General features: G+C 43.8%; 1 protein-coding gene across 1 annotated transcript; it reads left to right on the top strand.

Moving 5' to 3' along the window:
* Positions 1-1,676: 1,676 nt before the first annotated feature.
* On the top strand, positions 1,677-7,457 carry LOC119435587 (uncharacterized protein C1orf109 homolog). Its single transcript, XM_037702388.2, has 4 exons — positions 1,677-2,144; positions 2,272-2,451; positions 4,228-4,340; positions 6,001-7,457. The coding sequence occupies exons 1-4, from the start codon at positions 1,858-1,860 to the stop codon at positions 6,039-6,041; spliced, it is 621 nt and encodes a 206-aa protein (XP_037558316.1). The 5' UTR covers positions 1,677-1,857; the 3' UTR covers positions 6,042-7,457.
* Positions 7,458-17,856: the final 10,399 nt, after the last annotated feature.

Here is a 17,856-nt window from a genome sequence, read left to right as displayed (position 1 = left end):
TTTCTGATGCTATTTCTTTTTATGCTTCGTCAGTGGTCAGCACAACGGTCTGCCTGTATTAACAATCGGACCAGCCTGCCATGATCGATGGATAAGAGTCCAGATAATATTATGTTTTTTACACTATTGATAGTTTAAGAAAACTATTGATACTATCAATAGTAAATTTATCGATAGTTTTGCATCACAACTGAAAGGCAGCAGAAATAAAAAAAAATAAAGCTATAAAAAAACAAGTACTTATATTAGTGCAGAAATTGTCCCCATAAATACACACACTGTATAGTAGCTCAATAATGTAATAAATCTAGTATTATAGCAAGAAATGAAACAAGAAAATAAGTGAATATTTAAGCTCTTTATGTTGAATTGAGCACAATTTTCATATGTCCACTCTATTGTGAAAAAAAGTAAAGGTTGGCCAGCTGTTGTTTACAATAGCCAGCTGGCCGGTTCGTGTGATTTATGAGTCTTTGCAGTGTAAATATTCAGCAATTTTCTCCAGTCTTGTGATGTAGCTAGCTTTAATGTTCTATGCCTGCTGTAGCTGCTTTACAATGGAATGCATGGTGCCTAAAGAATGAGCAACTGTGTTAGGGTGCTTGTTATATATGAAATATGCATGCATTACAACATGACACTCGTTAATTGGCTTAATTCTGGAGGTTGACTATAAATGATGGGGAATATAGCAAAACATGAATATGTTTTGCATGCAGCAGACATGCAATGAAAAGGTGCAGTTCAACTTTTTGTCCACAGTGAGTATCTATACCTGAATGAGTACACTGCAGCAATTCTTTTTTTTTTTTTTTTTTTTGGCTGCTGATTTTTAGAGCAACCATGCTAACAGAATTATAAATGCCCTTGTGCAGAATATGTGTGGCTATTGTGTTGGGGTACGAGAGCACAACACATATTTTCTTAATATAGGCTCCAAAGTGGTAATTCAAATTTTTGTGCTCATTTGAAACAAGTACCCTAGCTCTGAATAAGTGCATCATTTCATTTCTGCATGTGCGTGAATAACTGTAGGCGAGGTTTCATGCCGCTGTCACTGTTTTGTATTTCATTTAAATCTGAGAAGGCCAGATAAATTGGAATTTGCATTCGATATAATAAATTTCCTTTAAAAAAAAATGTACCTTAGCACTACCATACTACTGCTACGGTGGTAGTGCATTACTTCCTTTATTTAACGATGTAATTCTGCATTGTACTTTCGGTTTAACGAAGTCGTCCCACAATGCACGCATTTTGTCCGTACATGCGGCAAGACTGCCGACGTATCCCACTGAAGTGCAATCGCCTCAAGTTCTTCGGTTTCCGCTGTTGAGGCCGTAAACTAAATAATATGAATATCACTGTAAACGGAGATTTTCTGAGAATATATGCTCGCTAATTAGTGTGTCAGCTGGGGCAAGAAATTTTGTTGGCAGCCTAATCTTGCTGTCGCCTGCATGCATCGGCCTAGATCGAACAATACTTCGTTCGAAAATGTGCACACTAAGGAAGTATTACTATAGCGAAATAGAACTTTGTTTTCTTTTTTCTTGAATAAACGGAGAGTATTAGTCTAGCTAATACATTCAAAGCTGTTTAAAGAGTAAATGCATAGGCGCGAACGCTATGGACATTGTGATCATTATAGGAAAGTGTGGCGGCATGCATGGAGGAAGGAAAAAAACCTCCATGGCGGCATGCGGGTTGTGTGCGGTTGACGCTTTTGTTGCTTTTCTTACTCGTAGTAATAGTTTATGGCTATTATACACTGTGACTAACAAGGCTGCACAGAGTTTTGTGCCCGCGTGGGAGGTGTGAGAAAACACAAGACGTTCCGTTATAGGTTTACTGGCGATGGATGAGGTAGCCGCCTTGAATGAACGCTTGTATGACTTGCGGAAACCATTTAAAGTCGCATTTTGTGCACTGAAAGAGCAGAAAGAGGCCTGGGAAAAATGCATGGAAAAAGCCCGCCCTCATCTGATTGCAATCGTCACACTGCGGGAAATACAGGTGAACTGTTGGACAGCGAAACTTGCGGGCAGCGAGCTCTTGACAAAATACCCAGATATCCGAGTGCGGGTCGTGCGTAGATTAGAGTACGAGCTGTTCCAGGAGAAGGAAAAGTTGGAATCAATACTGTAAGTTATGAAAATTCACTTCTGCTGACAGCATGTAATAGTGGTGCAAGGAAGCTTTCCGGAATATTTGGTGTCCCTTACCAACGTAGACGACGGACTTTTTGCCTTGTTCTGATTCATTTTTCAGGAAAACTTTGAAGAAGTCTCAGAATGTTTGTACCAGTGCTTGTCAGCAAGCAGTTGAAGCCTATGACCATTTTGTGCAAAATCGAAGCATTGAAGACATTTGTTTCAGAAGCGAAACGTGTCCGTCAGTGGCTGATATGCTGGAATGGATAACATGTACGGAACAGCACTTTAGTAGCCAGTATCCTTTGACCACTTACAATGGTCGTATGTACTTTTATAAGCAGATTCTTCTTAGTCACGGTATACATATTTTTTAAGTGTGTACCTGGACTGGTAGTAGTAGTAGTACTTTCAAGTGCAGTGCAGCACTCTTTACTTTTTATTTCCTTTGCATTTTAGAGAAACATGATTTGTCTGTTGTATAATAGCAGAGCTGTAAATTGAGTGGCAGTGTCTTCATGTTGCTACTGCAAACAGGTTCTCTGCTTATGACGAGAGTGATTTGCTGAACTGTTGTCATAGATGCCTTATATGGTAAAAAAAAATTTCTCATGGCGGCTGTCTCATTGCGCACTAGAAAGAATGACTTGATTTTTGCACATTATATGCATTTTTGTCTGCCTTTGGTTAAGTCAAGAAGTAATGTTTAGGTACCTAATATCTGCGGCAAATGAGCACTTGAGATTCTTTGGATGACATGATGGAGCCACTCTAACAGCATCAGAAAGTGGAAGCAACTTCGGGTCGCAGCACTGAGTCTTTTGTGGACAATAAAGCAATAATGCTGCAGCTAGCACTATGTGGCTTTGGTTTTTATTTGTAAAGAGGAAGGGAACAAGCAAAACTGTTGTTGGTTGCAGATGCAGCCCCCCTCTTCCTAAGTGCCGTTGAAGTAATTAGAGGTCACCTGCTGTGGTAGCTTTATAGCAATGGCGTTGTGCTGCTGAGCTCAAGGTTGTGGGTTTGATTCCGGCAGCGATGGCCGCATTTCGATAGGGGCGAAATGCAAAAACACTCGTGTACACTTTTAGGTGCACATTAATGAACCCAAGGTGGTCAAATAATCTGGAGTCCCTCATTACGGCTTGCCTCATAATGAGATCGTCGTATTAGTACGTAAACTCCACAATTCAATTAATTAGAGGCCAGATATCGTTAAATCAAATGCATTGAGTACATGCACTTACTGTTCATATGTGTCCAAGGGAGATTTATAAGAAAGGAACACTGCACTTGCGTTGTAGATTGTCAATTTACCTTCCATTAGTCAAAATCGAGAAAGGTAGATGGGGCAGTCTAATCTAGAGGAAACTTGGCAAATATTAGCAAGGCAATATTTCGATATATATTTTTATAGTAGTTGCTGCTCGAGTACTGATTAGTATTTTGCCTATGTATTGGACCATTTTGTACATAACTGCCTAAGGCCACCGCAAGCAAGGCTGATCACTCATGTAGTTGAACTGCGGTATCCTACAAAACATCAATTCAAAATATTATAACAAGAAAATAATAAATAAACATAGTGTTGTGCCACATTTACTTTGGACATCTTTTTTGATGCACACACATGTTCACACATGTGCATGCTATTGAGACATGAACTATTAAATATTGTTTAATAGACGTCAAACATTCTTCTAGCAAATGAAGACACAGATGAAGAGAGGAGATGACAGGACGCATACTCTCCTTGCCCATCTGTGTTTTTTTCCCCATTCCATTAGAACAATGTTTAGTCTTGACCAAAACCAACTTGTGCAGCTTTTCACTCTTATACTATTCAATAGGATTTAATGACCAAACTAGTATTTTTATGCTTCTACTCTGGTGCACTGTTTCCATTGCCTCAGCACCATACAAATTTGTGGCGAAAGAAAGTTAAAATTTTTATTTTTGTAAATGTTTGGTTCTTATGTGTTAGCTCTTAACAAATCATGTGTGTAGGTTTTGCCAAAAGGTGGTGTCTTGTGGAATGTATTATGCTTCTGTTTCCTTAGCTGTATTTCCATAGTGTTCATGCAAGAGAACTCATGCTAGAAGAAGCAAACTTTGGTGAAGACTTCAAGGCTGGTGCCTTTGTAAAAGAATGGAAAGATGACTCAGCTTTGATTGAATCAATGAATGGTGAGTTGTTCAAGATTGAAAAAAGTGGACATGAATACAGCATTGTGAAACTATTTTCTATTCGTTTATACAGTGTAGACTACTTACAGTGTTTCCACTTATCGTGAAAGTGTGGGGCCTCCTACAACGCATCTCTGCCAGATCACTGCACACTAATTTTATAGCGTTGTGTTGATATACAATTTGAAATGGCAGCAGTATAATGAAAAATGCTTCTGCTTTGCATGACACTAGACAACTCCAGGTATTGTGTGCCTGAGATCAGACAGGAGATGAGGGGGTGAAAAGTGCGTACACCAGATGTATAAGTGCAGTGCTTTTCCTTAATTTTTTGTCGTTTTTTTTTTTCATTCTTTGACAGTTTGGCACGTGCACTGAGGAGAAAAGAAAATGAGATGATACTTCTGTTATGACGTACATTTTTGCACTAGCTGTGGCATACCAGGTGATTAGCATGATTACTAGAGAAGTAGTAAATTTCAAATGTTTCATCATGTTTGGTCTGTTATTCTGCACGAATGCATATAAACAGAGCTGTGGAGTTGTGCAGAATTTAATGCAAGGTCTGGTGCAGTATTCTCAGTAAATTTTGGGGACACTTTCTCTTTCTTGCAATCTAACATCAAATGTGATGCCTTACTGGAATGATGACCATCTTGGTCACTGGCCTATCAATTGCCTCACACTGAAGGCAGAATCCCCCAAAGGGATCATTCGAGAATGTATTCCCTGCTGTACCGCCAGTTATTGAAGTAACCAGTCACAAGAAGCTTCGTTTGCAGCTGCAATCTCATTAAGCCACACCATTTTCATAATTTTATTGCATTAGCTTTCTCTTTGGGCATCCTTCACTTGTGAAGTGCAGCTTTCATAACTATCTTAATACATAATTTGCAAGTGTGACTTGACTGTGTTTTAAAATGTGAAGGAATTGAGTTGAATTGACAGATAGCTAAATGACGAAAATATCGCACCGTGCCACTCCTGCAAACTGATATACTGACCTTACTCAAGCTGCATTCTTACCACTAGGGGCAGATTTCAGATGCTACAAAGTAGGTTGCTAAATGTGGCATTAGGCTGAACAGATTCAGGCAACCCAAGAAAAGATTAGGGGAGACCTGTGTTTTGGGGGGAGGAGGAGGGGGGGTTTTGTGGGAGCATTTGATGATAGATTTTTCAACAATGTGGTTTTGGTTTCTCTGCTGCATGTAGCACTATTGACAGCAGTGTAATGACACCAGTGGCTGTGGAAATGGCGTGAATGTAGAATGTTCCATTATAGGTGAAATATGCATCAGTCATTATAAGGCTCAATGTATGGTGAGACATCACAGTCTTCAGAAACCACATGAGTGACGATGCAGCTCTCACTGCTTTTTGAAATGTGCTGTTCATCTTACTGTGACATCACTTTGCATGTTTGATTCCCAGAAATTTGGACTGAAACAGTACAGAATACAGCTTGTAGCTAAATGTGTGGTATATTTGATGATCTGTGTCACCCTATAATTAGCAGTAGTATTTGTCAACGACAGCAACAACAAACTTCAATTTTTTTTCTCCTAAATGATAATGCCTGATTTTGTCTTGTAAATGAGAATGCCAGTCTGTGAATTAGCAACATATTTCCTGTTATTTCTTTTTCTTCACTTTTCAGATGTCTTGGCAACAGCAAAATTCGTAATGGACATGGTGTAGATGTGCAGACCAATCATGTGACTTATGTTGAATGGATTGGTTTGTGCTGTAGATGTTGGCAGATGTTGGCTTCAGCATTGTGCAGCATCAAGGGTATCAAGAACAGCTGAATGGAGTACTGTTATGTTGGAACAGATTGTTCAAGCATTAGCACTACGTTGATTGTTGTGAACATCACGGTGCATCCCTTTATCATAACATTATCTAGTGCTCACTTAGCAACATTATTTGCATTTTCTGGCTGAGTGTACTGCACTGTATTTTCATGGTAGTTGCAGATTTAAAAAATTATTTTTGATGCTACAGACTAGAGATGGGTCGATCAGGAGCGAGCCGGATCTTTTGAGCCGCTCTTTTTAAAGAGCGAGTGAGCCGTGGTTCAGTAAAAGTAAGCGGCGCTTCTTTTGGAGAAAGGGAGCCAGTTCTCTCTCCGAAAGAACCGCCGCTCACTTGAACCATGACTCACTCGTTCTTCAAAAAGAGCGGCTCAAAAGACAGCCGAAGGAGAGGGGGTGGAGGCGACTCTTGCGAGGAAGGGCGGGAGGGCAGTTGCTTTCTCGCACCGCTAATAGATGGCGTGGAAATTGCACCCAGCAGAAGGGACAGAACGGTTCGCCATGGGCTCGAGAGAGAGCCGGCCTCCTCTCTTTGAAAGAACCGCCGCTCACTTACTGAACCACTGCTCCCTCGCTCTTCAAAAGAGCGGCTCAAAAGATCCGGCTCGCTCCTGAGCGCTCTCTAGGAACGGTTCCTCACGGCTCGCAGAACGAGAGCCGGCTTTCTCTCTCCGAAAGAACCGCCGCTCACTTACTGAACCACCGCTCGCTCCTGAGCGGAACTCGCTCAGGAGCGAGCTGGATCTTTTGAGCCGCTCTTTTGAAGAGCGAAGGAGTGGTGGTTCAATAAGTGAGCGGCGGTTCTTTCGGAGAGAGGAAGCCGGTTCTATCTCGTTCAGGTGGGCCGTGCCAGAACGTGCTGTCAGATCCTTGTCTTCTTCTGGGTTTCGAGGTTTCGTTTTCTAACTGACGAGTGGTGGCCGGCGTGGGCAGACTCGCGCTACTCGTACTCGCTCGCAGTGTGGTGTGCGCAGCAGTCCCTTTGTTTTTTTGTGCATCCCAATGCCACCGAAGGGAGAAGTAAAGAAGCCTTAATTGTCAAAGGATGGTACCGTTCGTTGCCTGCTGCTGTTCGAACGATGTCTCGCGACTCTCACCGATCGCACATTGTGCGCTGGTGCAACAACACTTCGAAGATGGTCTTCCGTGTCTTTAAAGACAACAGGTGAACATACAGTTTATGTCCTGGTCTTCATTTGTGCTAATTAGCGTAGTCATGAAAATGTTGCCCATGGCATACACTTCATTGCATTTTCTGAGCGTGTATCATTAGCACATCAATAAAATGAGGCGAATGATCTGTTGTGTTGTAATAGAACTTCATTTCTTTTTCTTTTTTTGTCCTGGCGCATGATGGCATGATCGCCAGTATCGCGCGCTTGCTCATGAGAAAAAAAAAAAAAAAAAAACGAAAGGTACGTGCGGTGGTAGACTTGTGGATCTTTAGTATGATTTTTGTATTGTACTTCAAGAGATGATTTCGACATTCATTTTGCATGGTGTTACAGCTCACTCATGTTATAGTGAGCGGGCGTATGAGAATAAATTAATAAAGTTGAAAGATAATGTACAATAATTTTGTGTTCTTATTTTGACCAAAGTTGATTTTAAAGTACCACAAAAACAGAAAAGCTCCTGTAATCAGTAGCGTAACCAGGATCTCTGCCAGGGGGGGGGGGGTTGACAGTTTGCCAATACCATCTAAATAGCACTAATTTCAATTTCTTCACAGGAAATTGTCAAAAATTGCACTTTTTGTGACTGTGCAGACGATTGCGCGTCTTACATCTCAGTTGCAGTACTTAAATGTGCAAGGAAAGAAAAGGGGTTAAACAAAAGAGGGGGGTTACAACCCCCGAACCCCCCCCCCCCCCCCCCCATCGGTGCGCCACTGCCTGTAATGATGATGAAGTTGCTTTTTTTTTTTTGAGAAAAGTACGTCGCATTCTGCCTGTTACAGTATTATAAGCATTTTATCCTCAATATGAGAAATGAAAGTTTCATTACAACTAAAAATTCATGCTTTTAAAATATGTTAAAATAATCTCTAAACATAGCGAAAATACCAATAACACGGTTATTCAATTATGCATATATAGTTTTTTTTTTCAAAGCCAAATAACTATAGAATATGCATAACACAGGTGACATGTTTAAGTGAACCGGTGAGCCGTTCAAATGAACCAGTTCATTTCAGTGAGCTGAGCCGTTCCGAGCCGCTCACTGACGTGAGCCGTTTTGCCCATCTCTACTACAGACGGCTTATCGAAAAATTGAGAAGTTTCTATCACCTTATCATATTGCTGGCCATGTGATAATGGGAGCTTACTGGGACTATTGGTGAAGGCTGTCTTGAGATTTGTGTTTAGGGTATTTCATGAAGTTGCTTTCCTTGGATAATGATTGCCCGCAACATTTAAATACAAATGTGGCCTTTAAAATATATGCTATCAAAAGGAGTGAAACCTACATTATGCCCATGCTGGAGCCCCACTGTGTTAGGCAATAGTGATTTATGTTATCGTAGAACAATCAAAGCCATTTTGCATGACATCATGCAGCGATGGCGCTGGACTTGGGAAGATCATTTTTAGTGCAAATTTTGTGGGGGGCCATGTGACGCAAACAAATGTGAAGCCGTCACATGCTAGGCTTGGCCTAGTTGGGCACATGCAGTTTTTCTTTTGGGACAGCCACGTGTGAACTGACACATGCTGGGCTTATGTCATGAATGGTAAGGGGTGGCCTTTTGCGGAGCAAGTAATTAATTGTCAGTGCTCCAAAACTGCAGTGTGCTATGAGGAACGTTGTAGTGCAAAGTCAATCAACTCAAACCACCTGAGGTTCTTTAATGGGCACCTAAATTGAAGTACACAAGTGTTTTTGCATCCTGCCCCCCACTGATACATGGCTGGTGACAATGAATTGAACCAGCAACCTCATGCTGAGTTGTGGCAAGCCATAACCTCTGAACCATTGAAGCAGGTCTCTGATAAGCAGTCTGCAAACCATTGAAAAAGGGCTTGTGCACTTTGGTGACTTTGAAGCAAGGCTCTTAGGTGACGTATGTTGATGTCAGGCCTGGCCACAAACAACAAAAAGGGAGGTAAAGATAGGGAGTGAGAACTACTCGTCCTAAGACTAAGGTCTTGCACGGTAGACAGTGCCAAAAAGGCAATCTTGGAGAAAATGTATGCTTATTAGTAATTTGAGTGTCGTCAATATGCATCTCAAAAGCATATTGATAATAATGAGCCCAGTGATAAGCCACACTTGGACATAACAAGGGCATGTATTATTCTCAATTACGTCGCACACTGGCTGAACAATTTTCTTACCTACACTCACTATATGACAAAGTGTGCTTTTGGTACACTTCACCTTTTGGACAAAGTATTATTGGAACATTTCAGCAGTAATGCAATTCATGAGGGGAAGAAGCAGTGTGCACAGTAGTACTGACGAATGCCAGCTGCACATGCAATATGTTACATTGTATGTCTAAGATTATGCTGGGGCATTGGGCTAGTTGATCTTCGAATTGGAAAAATCTTGGTTGCAGACGAGACAATACAAAGTGAGAGTGACAACGGAGCACTACTAAACTTCATTTAATACCTCCTGATCGATGCCAGTGTGTATGCGCTTGTGGATGTCATACGGAGGAGGGTATATGCCCTGTAAACATGCATAATGCCCCCGCGAAGTACACTTGGGAAAGTGTGGCACATTTGCTTTGTTAAGTGACAGCAGCTGCGCTTTGTAACACTCTTTATATGTTTTGAAATTGCAGTGATCTGCTAAATCTCTTTGTGAAAACCTCGCAAGCATGTTTGCTTGGTAGTTGCCAATAGCATTGTTTAAATTGCAAAAAAAAGTAACAGGATAGGAACAAAAGAAGAAAAAAATCACAGCATATCCACGAAGTGAATGATGATGAGTGGGCGAAGCACCGGGGGATCATTCGGGTAAACCACAGCTACGGACGAGAAATAAAGAGAGCGCGCGTCGGGAACGAGAGAAAATTACACCATCTTCCCGTAGGGGAACCCTGAGTAGTATGCGAAGCAGCCATGGGGTCGACTCAAGGTAGTTTTATCAGCTGTATAAACTTGGACATGCAGCAGCACCAGCAACGCGCAGAACTGTTGTCGACGCCGTCGGCGTTTTGCCCGCGTTCGCACCGAACGCGCGCAAAGTGGTTCGGAAGTGGAACCGGAACGCCATCTAGTGAACACTTCATAAAACTACAGGTGGACACACAACACCATCTATTATCAAAAAAGATGGCTGACTAATGGAGTAGCACACGAGGAATAAGGATTATAAACAGGGATTAGGTGCCTCAGAAAGGCTGGCCAACGTTTCGATAGGAGGACCTATCTTTTGAGCAATTCATAAACTAGAGGTGGCTACATACTACTACTACTACTACTACTACTACAGAGGAGAGAACGACCCACACCCTAAGGAGCTTTGCCTCTAAAACAAGTCATTGTCAGTGTGTATTCTATTACTGCCGATGAGGCCTCCACTCCTCGGTTGTGAGCTGCATCTGAAAGCATAAGTGCCATAATATATTGTCTACCCAGGAAGTTTTGAGCTCCTACTCTTACATCGACAACTTTGGCAAGTTCACTACACTCTAGGTTCTTGTCATTTGTACTGGTACTGTTGCTCACAACTAGGATTCTGTGTTTTTGGTTTCAACCGAAAAAGCTGAAAAACATCTGCCATTAAAGGACTTAGCTGCTGAGTCACTTCATGCACCATGAGCACATTGTCAGGCTGGTGCTCCTTGGCAAGGACGCCATGTCGCAACTCATGGATGATTTTTGAAACTATCAAAGCTATGTGATTGGGGAGATTGTTGACCCCCTTTCGTTCTGGTGGCTTCACGCAACACAATGGCCAGCACTATCCCATGCTCACACTACTTGCTTTACCAGTTTCAAGCGCCAATGTGGACATCTTTCTGGGGTTTTACGTGCCAAAAGCCAATGTGGACAGGGAATTTTCTATGCTAAGAATGGTAATAGAAAGCAGCATGCTGCTATTACAAAAATGAATCTTGTTCAGTATTCCTGTATCTCCTACAACAAGCTGTAATGCATGCTGCATGATCATGCTTGTGTTGACCCAGTGCTATTGTAAATACATTCCGCCTAAATAAAGGTACTTTCAGCAATCTGGATGCGTTTTTGTGTGGTTGGTGTCCCTGTTTATAACGTGCGACCATTCAAAACACAAAAAATACTTAGTGTTTCGGGTAATTGGAAAGTGAAATAAAATAATAAGCCAACAAACACCAAATTTCTTCAAAAAATAAAAATAAACGCCGATAAACCTCTGTCCAATTTCATCAAAAATCATCATCATCGGCGTATATTTATGTCTACTGCAGGACGAAGGCCTCTCCCTGCAATCTCCAATTACCCCTGTTTTGCAACAGCCAATTCCAACTTGCGCCTGCGAATTTCCTAACTTCACTCCACCTAGTTTTCTGCCGTCCTCGACTGCGCTTCCCTTCTCTTGGTATCCATTCTGTAACTCTAATGGTCCACCGGTTATCCATCCTACGCATTACATGGCCTGCCCAGCTCTACTTTTTCCGCTTAATGTCAACTAGAATATTGGCTATCCCTGTTTGTTCTCTGATCCACACTGCCCTTTTCCCGTCTCCTAACTTTAGGCCTAGCATTTTCGTTCCATCACTATTTGTGTAGTCCTTAACTTGTTCTCGAACTTCTTTGTTAACCTCCAAGTTCCTGCGCCATATGTTAGCACCGGTAGAATGCAATGATTGTACACTTTTCTTTTCAACGACAGTGGTAAGCTCCCAGTCAGGCTTTGGTAATGCCTGCCGTATGCACTCCAGCCCAATAAACAACGAAAATGCTGAACCCTACTCATAACCAGCTATTACCTTCCCTATGCGTGAGGTATCACTCTTAAATTAAGCTAGTCATTCCTGAGTAGTTTTCATCTATAATGACCACATATTGGCCACTATAATGGCTCTACATTCAAATCCACGATTGTGTTGCAATGGTTTGTAATTCCATTCTTCCAGCATTGGCAGCATTTTTTTTTTGCGCAAAGGTCATTAATCTTGATGCATTTTTTGACCATTTGACAAAATAAAAAGAGTCAGCAATGGAAGAAAATAAGATGCAAAAATACAAAAATATAGTTATCCGGAGTGTGTAATTTAGGAATTAAAGCAAATATTTTTAATTGCAGGCATCCATGATATCCCATCATCGTTGTACGGGTAGAGGCTTGATCAGTTCGATCCTTGTGAACTTTTGCCATATAAGAAGCTACTATAACCCGTTGTCAAGCTATTGCCTGGTTTATCTTGGTAGTTTCTATACACAAGTCCATTTCAGCTGCGTGGCTGAATTCCTTTGTGATACATGCATACTTCCTTACTTCAGTCTTACCTCGTGTTTCATCTTTTACATCATTGCTCACTGAATATGACACCTTTTGTTTATGCAGTGAAGTACAGAACACGATTGACGCTAAAACAGTTATATGCTGTTTTTGACGCACATACTGTTCAGTCGAATGCCTCTTCAATGAATGCTTCCACAACGAAATTACCTTGATAAGAAATGATTCCTTACGTCACAGCCGAATTCCTACATACAGCAAAGACCACTACAGTGAATTTTTCTGTACAATGAATGCATTTCTGTATGGCTGACAGCTGATTGCTTGTTTCATGATGAACACATGTAGCGGCGCTGCCATGGCCCTCTGCAGCAGCCACCGAGCTGCGGTCAGGATTAGCAATGCACTCGACGAGCGTGCTGATGACAGCGAGTGTTCCAGTGCTGCTGCACATCTCCAAGAATTGCTGAAAAAGTACGCCGCTTGTTGCAAGATAGCAGTGGGTGTGATGGTTGACAAATACGTCGCTGTTGACGATGACGCAATGATTGGCTCGGAACTTATGACTGACAACGTCGTCAAAGGCTCGGAGCCATCAAGGGTGTGAAGGAGGCAAAGGTCAGTGAAAGGAGCAGTGATGATGAGTCTGCAGACAAACCAAGAGTTTTTACAAGGGAGGCAATAGCGTTGTTTGATGTTTGACAGCTGTACCTTGCGTCGCCCCCGTGTTTCGCTGCGGAGCATGCCTGTCACGAAAATTCGCTAAATCAACACGCGCGCCGCGCATCACCCAACCCCGCAAAGTAGCACGTCGGCCCCGCGGCAGCTTCGACAGAGGGAGAGAGCGCATACGCCACAGACAGCCGACGCGAACGGAGACTAGAAGCTTCGACAAGATAGGCGAAGGCTACGGTATCGAGAAAGAGGAGAGAGAGAGAGAGGGCGCGCGCCGAAACTCCCTCTTGGACACCGACACACTGCGAGCAGAGTGAGAGGAGGAGGGTGACAGCCTGAGCGTGCGTCAACGGATGAATCGCCACCCTCCTCAAAGACGATTCGGCGGCCGCAGTCGAAAACGCGAGACATGTCTAGAACATTCCCAGGCTTTGTTCATGCTGTGGGAGCACGACTCCGTCAGGAGCTTCGAGAAGCGCCGGCGAAGACAATAAAAGCGCCGTGCGGGAATCAGTAAGGGGATCAAACCGCGCCGGTGAAGAGATGTGACGTGAAGACTGACCGTCTGCGGAAGAAGGGGATTCCCCAGCAAGCTAGACGAGTTCGAGCATCTGCATTTCCGGATGGAATTAATGGAAAAACTTTATTATTTATTGAGGGAGGGGAATAAGGGAAGGGGTTGGTTGAAAGGGAGCTGGTGGGTGGGTCCTTAGTCCAGGACACCAGTGATCCCTGCTACCCTCTGCGCCTGGTCCAAGAGGCCCCTTTGGGCCTCCAGCTCCTGCTGGGCGAGGAGGATCTCCCACGGCTCCATACTGTAGGTAAGTATGTGACGCGAGTTAGCTTCCTGTGGTCTATTCGTGCATTCCCACGTCACATGTGGTAGTGACGGCCATGCACCACACCATGGACAAGCGCCGGCATGCAGTGTGGGATTCATGTGGTGTGCTCTTCCTAAGTGGAAGTGTGTTTGTATTCTTCTGTATGCGCGGGCTTCTTGTACCCCCAGTTGCCGATGCGGGGAGGGGGGCAAGGCGCTCTTCGAGATTTGCCTCGATCTACGCCGAGATCGTCCGGCTCAAGACCAGCACGGGTGAATACGAGTGGACGCTTTGCGTTCCGATTCATTCTGTACTGTACATTTAAACTGTTAGTGCTTGTCGTTAATTGTTTCGTTAGAACAAATATGAATTGCATTGTGATGCGTCTAGCCGAAGTGTGCTTGTGTGTATGTAACTGCCTTGTTTGAAGAATATTTTTTGTTGTGTTTTGACAACTCTGGGCTCTGACTCGGTTTTTGGAGTTTGGACCACGACCGGCGTTCGCTGGCGCACTAGAAGTCCTCTTATTAATTGTCCGTGCTTTCGTGGAGTTATTTTCGGTAGCTGATAAGTCGGCTTTGGAATTTGACCCGGCGTTGGCGCCGCGTTCACGGGGTGTGTGACAATGCCATGAACCTCGATGTTGTGTTGAAGTGTGCAAAACATAATTAGCAACTTCTCTTCACTAAGTAGCTCTTGAATTCACGTTAAATATTTCCGTTCGCTAAATGTGCTTAGCCTGCTGTAGGAAAGCAGTGCAGTGTTCAATCTTTATGATGAAGCTAAGCGACCTGTATAACCACGGATTGTGGACCTCCCGAATGATTTTTTATAAAGGCACATGACTGTATTCTTAACCCTCCAAATTCTGTAGTTATGACTTCATAAACTCCGCACCGTACCGGTCTCATCCTGCACTGCATCTTGCGTGTAATCTGCATCAACTGCATTCAGGGGCGTAGCCGTGGGGGGGGGGGGGGGGGAGGCATACCGGGGACGTGCCCCCCCCCCCCCCCCCGCCCCCGGAAAAGTATTCCTGGCCATGCCACTGACTGCGGTGGAGGGAACTTCCTCCATCATGCTGTGATGAAGTTTAATGCACACTTTGATGCCACATTTTAAATGTCAGTTTTGCGTGCCGCAACAATGATATACATGATTGAGGCACACCACCTAAATTTACGTATACTAGCTTTTTTATTGCGATAGATATTATATGAACACTCCAAAGCGGATTTCTGCTGTCGGAGTCGCCGTCGCCGTGAGGTTCCGTATGACGTCAACGGCGATGAAATCGTCGCCGCGTGCCGTATGCTGTACGTGCGAGTGAAAGGGCGCGAGGATAGCGCGCTTTCATGGGGAGCGACCGCACAGCAGAGAGCAAACGCGCGTTCTGCGCCGTGCTCCCTGAAGTGCTGCAGAATTAAGCGTCTTTTTCCTCATTTACAACCACCATATATATATATATATATATATATATATATATATATATATATATAGCAAACGCGACTTCTTCCGTCGCGCGAAAGGCCGTGGGGGGACGGGAGGGAGGGAGGGGAGGCGATGTTTAGCTGCGGCACCAAATGCCTATTTATATAAAAAGGTTGCAAGGCGAGAAGGTAGTAAAGACTTCCGACGCTGCTCGACGAGTTTCCCGTTCTGATCTCGTCGAAAACCTCTGAGCCATCCCCAGAGGCACCGGCAACAGTCATCAACGCCGCGCGCGTTCGGCGCGAACGCGGGCAAAACGCCGACGGCGTCGACAACAGTTCTGCGCGTTGCTAGTGCAGCTGCATGTCCAAGTTTACACAGCTGATAAAACTACTATCCTTACTCCGTATAGCTCTCTACTAATTGTCTATCGCAATTGATGCTTCGCCTTTCGGGTGAAACTGCGACAATTTTTTTCTTCTTTGTTTGTATTTCGCCCCCTTGAAATGCATGGATCGATTTCACTACGTCGAGTTCAGCAGCGCCTTTAAGCAGCGCAACCCTATTAGCCCCGATAATGATTGATCGTGATGATTTATTGGCATGCCCTTTGAAACTGGGCGGGGACAAATCGTCACCTTGCCTGCTTAAGTTACTAAGGTATGCAGTCAATGCTTTTCCTTCTAGCATTCTCGTATACATCTCTTTAATCTTCTCTAGCTACATTGTGCTGCTGCATATGCCTGTAATGGATCCGGTCGTATCAGTCTCTTCCCTGATTTTTTCCCCCATCAATACTCAATCGTGTCTTGCTTATCTCGACTGCTGACCGGTTGATACTTCCGTCTACTTTAAATCCAAGCGCTTCTGAAAGTTGTACGTTACGTATTGGTCTCGCTGGATGAATCCCTTCGCATTCCATTAGGATGTGCTGAATGGTCTCCGGATTTTAGAGCGCAGCTCTTGGGCGCCCGTTTCTGCGGCGAGCGTCGGCGTTGTCACTCGTAACCGAGCGAACGAACACAGCGAAAGATGAGGGCGAACGCGGCGCAGGTGATGAAAAAAGCGGCGAGAGCGAAGAGGTGCGAGGCGGAAAGCGGAGGAGGGTATGGTGAAAGCGTGAGAAGGAAAGCGTAGTGCGGCGACGATGGCTACGAGATGGCGCCAGGGTAGCGCGCGTCGTCGGGGAGGTCTCGTCGGCGGCTGCTGTGAATCGCGCCCACGCGTTATCCACGCGCTGGCTCTCGTGATCTCCAGATAAGCGAGGCAGTCGCGCCACACTTCGCTCCGTTTTCAACGTACCGCAGGAGACTGATTGTCCGCGCCAGCCAATGTATCGCGAAATGAAAATGTTTAGAGCTGCGCTAAAATTTGCATTCGAGACTATCGTAATCGTCGGTGTTTTTTTTTTTTTTTGCTGCATATACACGTGCCTCATCTAATTGCGAATGTTGGCTCCGGTATGTTTTTGTCCTTAGGCAACCAAACTCGAGCCTCAAATAGGAAGGCACTTCCCTTCGTGTTATCGTGCAGATTTTCACTTCTGATTTCTTTTTACAGCAAAGCTGTATATGGCTACGCGAAACGAAAATCCGTCCGTCCGATGTGTGCAGAAATGTGGGCCGACCCTGGTGATAGTGCAGAAAGGGTCCAAGCGCAATGACACATAATCCTGTGGACTCCGGGACCTGTAACGCCCCCTTGAACTACCCTTGTCCAGTGTTGTACACGTTCCTCTAAAACAAGAACGAAAGCTCGTTCCTCGTTCCTTCCTAATCTTGGAACGAGTTCCTGTTACAAGTTCCTTTAATGCGAAAGGAACGCGTTCCAATTACACTTAGAACATTGGAACGTGTCGTTAAATTAACGTTACATTTGATTTTTAAAATTAAAGTATAGTGCCGGATAATCCTGAGGCGAAATAAAGTGAGCAATTTAGAACTCACATCGAACTACGTATATTAGACGAACTTGAACATCGCCAGCAGCAGATTATCTGGAGATAAAAAGAATCCAAAGAAACGCTCCTAGACGAATTTTTTCAGTGATCGAGCACCGGACATACTCCAGACATGTCTAACTGCAACTTTGGTGCTCGTCTATTGCAAGTGCAACACATATGGCACTTTCCACTTCGGTCTTCAAATGCGCAGTCAAGGTACTGCAGATGTGCAAATAGAAAGTTACTCACATGCACCAATATAACTAAATTTCTTGCACAGGAAACCGCATCGAAAGGAAGAATACATAGGCGTTTAATGAATGCGGAGTCAATATTGTAGTATGAGTGGGGAAAAAGAAAAACGTCCAGAATACATATTCGCAACTTAGTAAAGTCCCGTGTTTGAACTTGGCAAGAGTTGCATCTCGATG

This window comes from Dermacentor silvarum, chromosome 1 (genome assembly GCF_013339745.2).
Source record: "Dermacentor silvarum isolate Dsil-2018 chromosome 1, BIME_Dsil_1.4, whole genome shotgun sequence".
In the NCBI taxonomy this organism is placed as follows: domain Eukaryota; kingdom Metazoa; phylum Arthropoda; class Arachnida; order Ixodida; family Ixodidae; genus Dermacentor; species Dermacentor silvarum.
This window is presented reverse-complemented; position numbering and strand designations above follow the sequence as displayed.

Excerpts from the sequence above, each read along its gene's own strand:
- LOC119435587 (XM_037702388.2), top strand. The coding sequence starts at position 1,858 with ATGGATGAGGTAGCCGCCTTGAATGAACGCTTGTATGACTTGCGGAAA. Across the intron at positions 2,145-2,271 it reads GAAAAGTTGGAATCAATACT|GAAAACTTTGAAGAAGTCTC; the intron begins GTAAGTTATGAA and ends TTCATTTTTCAG. Across the intron at positions 2,452-4,227 it reads GAACAGCACTTTAGTAGCCA|TGTTCATGCAAGAGAACTCA; the intron begins GTATCCTTTGAC and ends GTATTTCCATAG.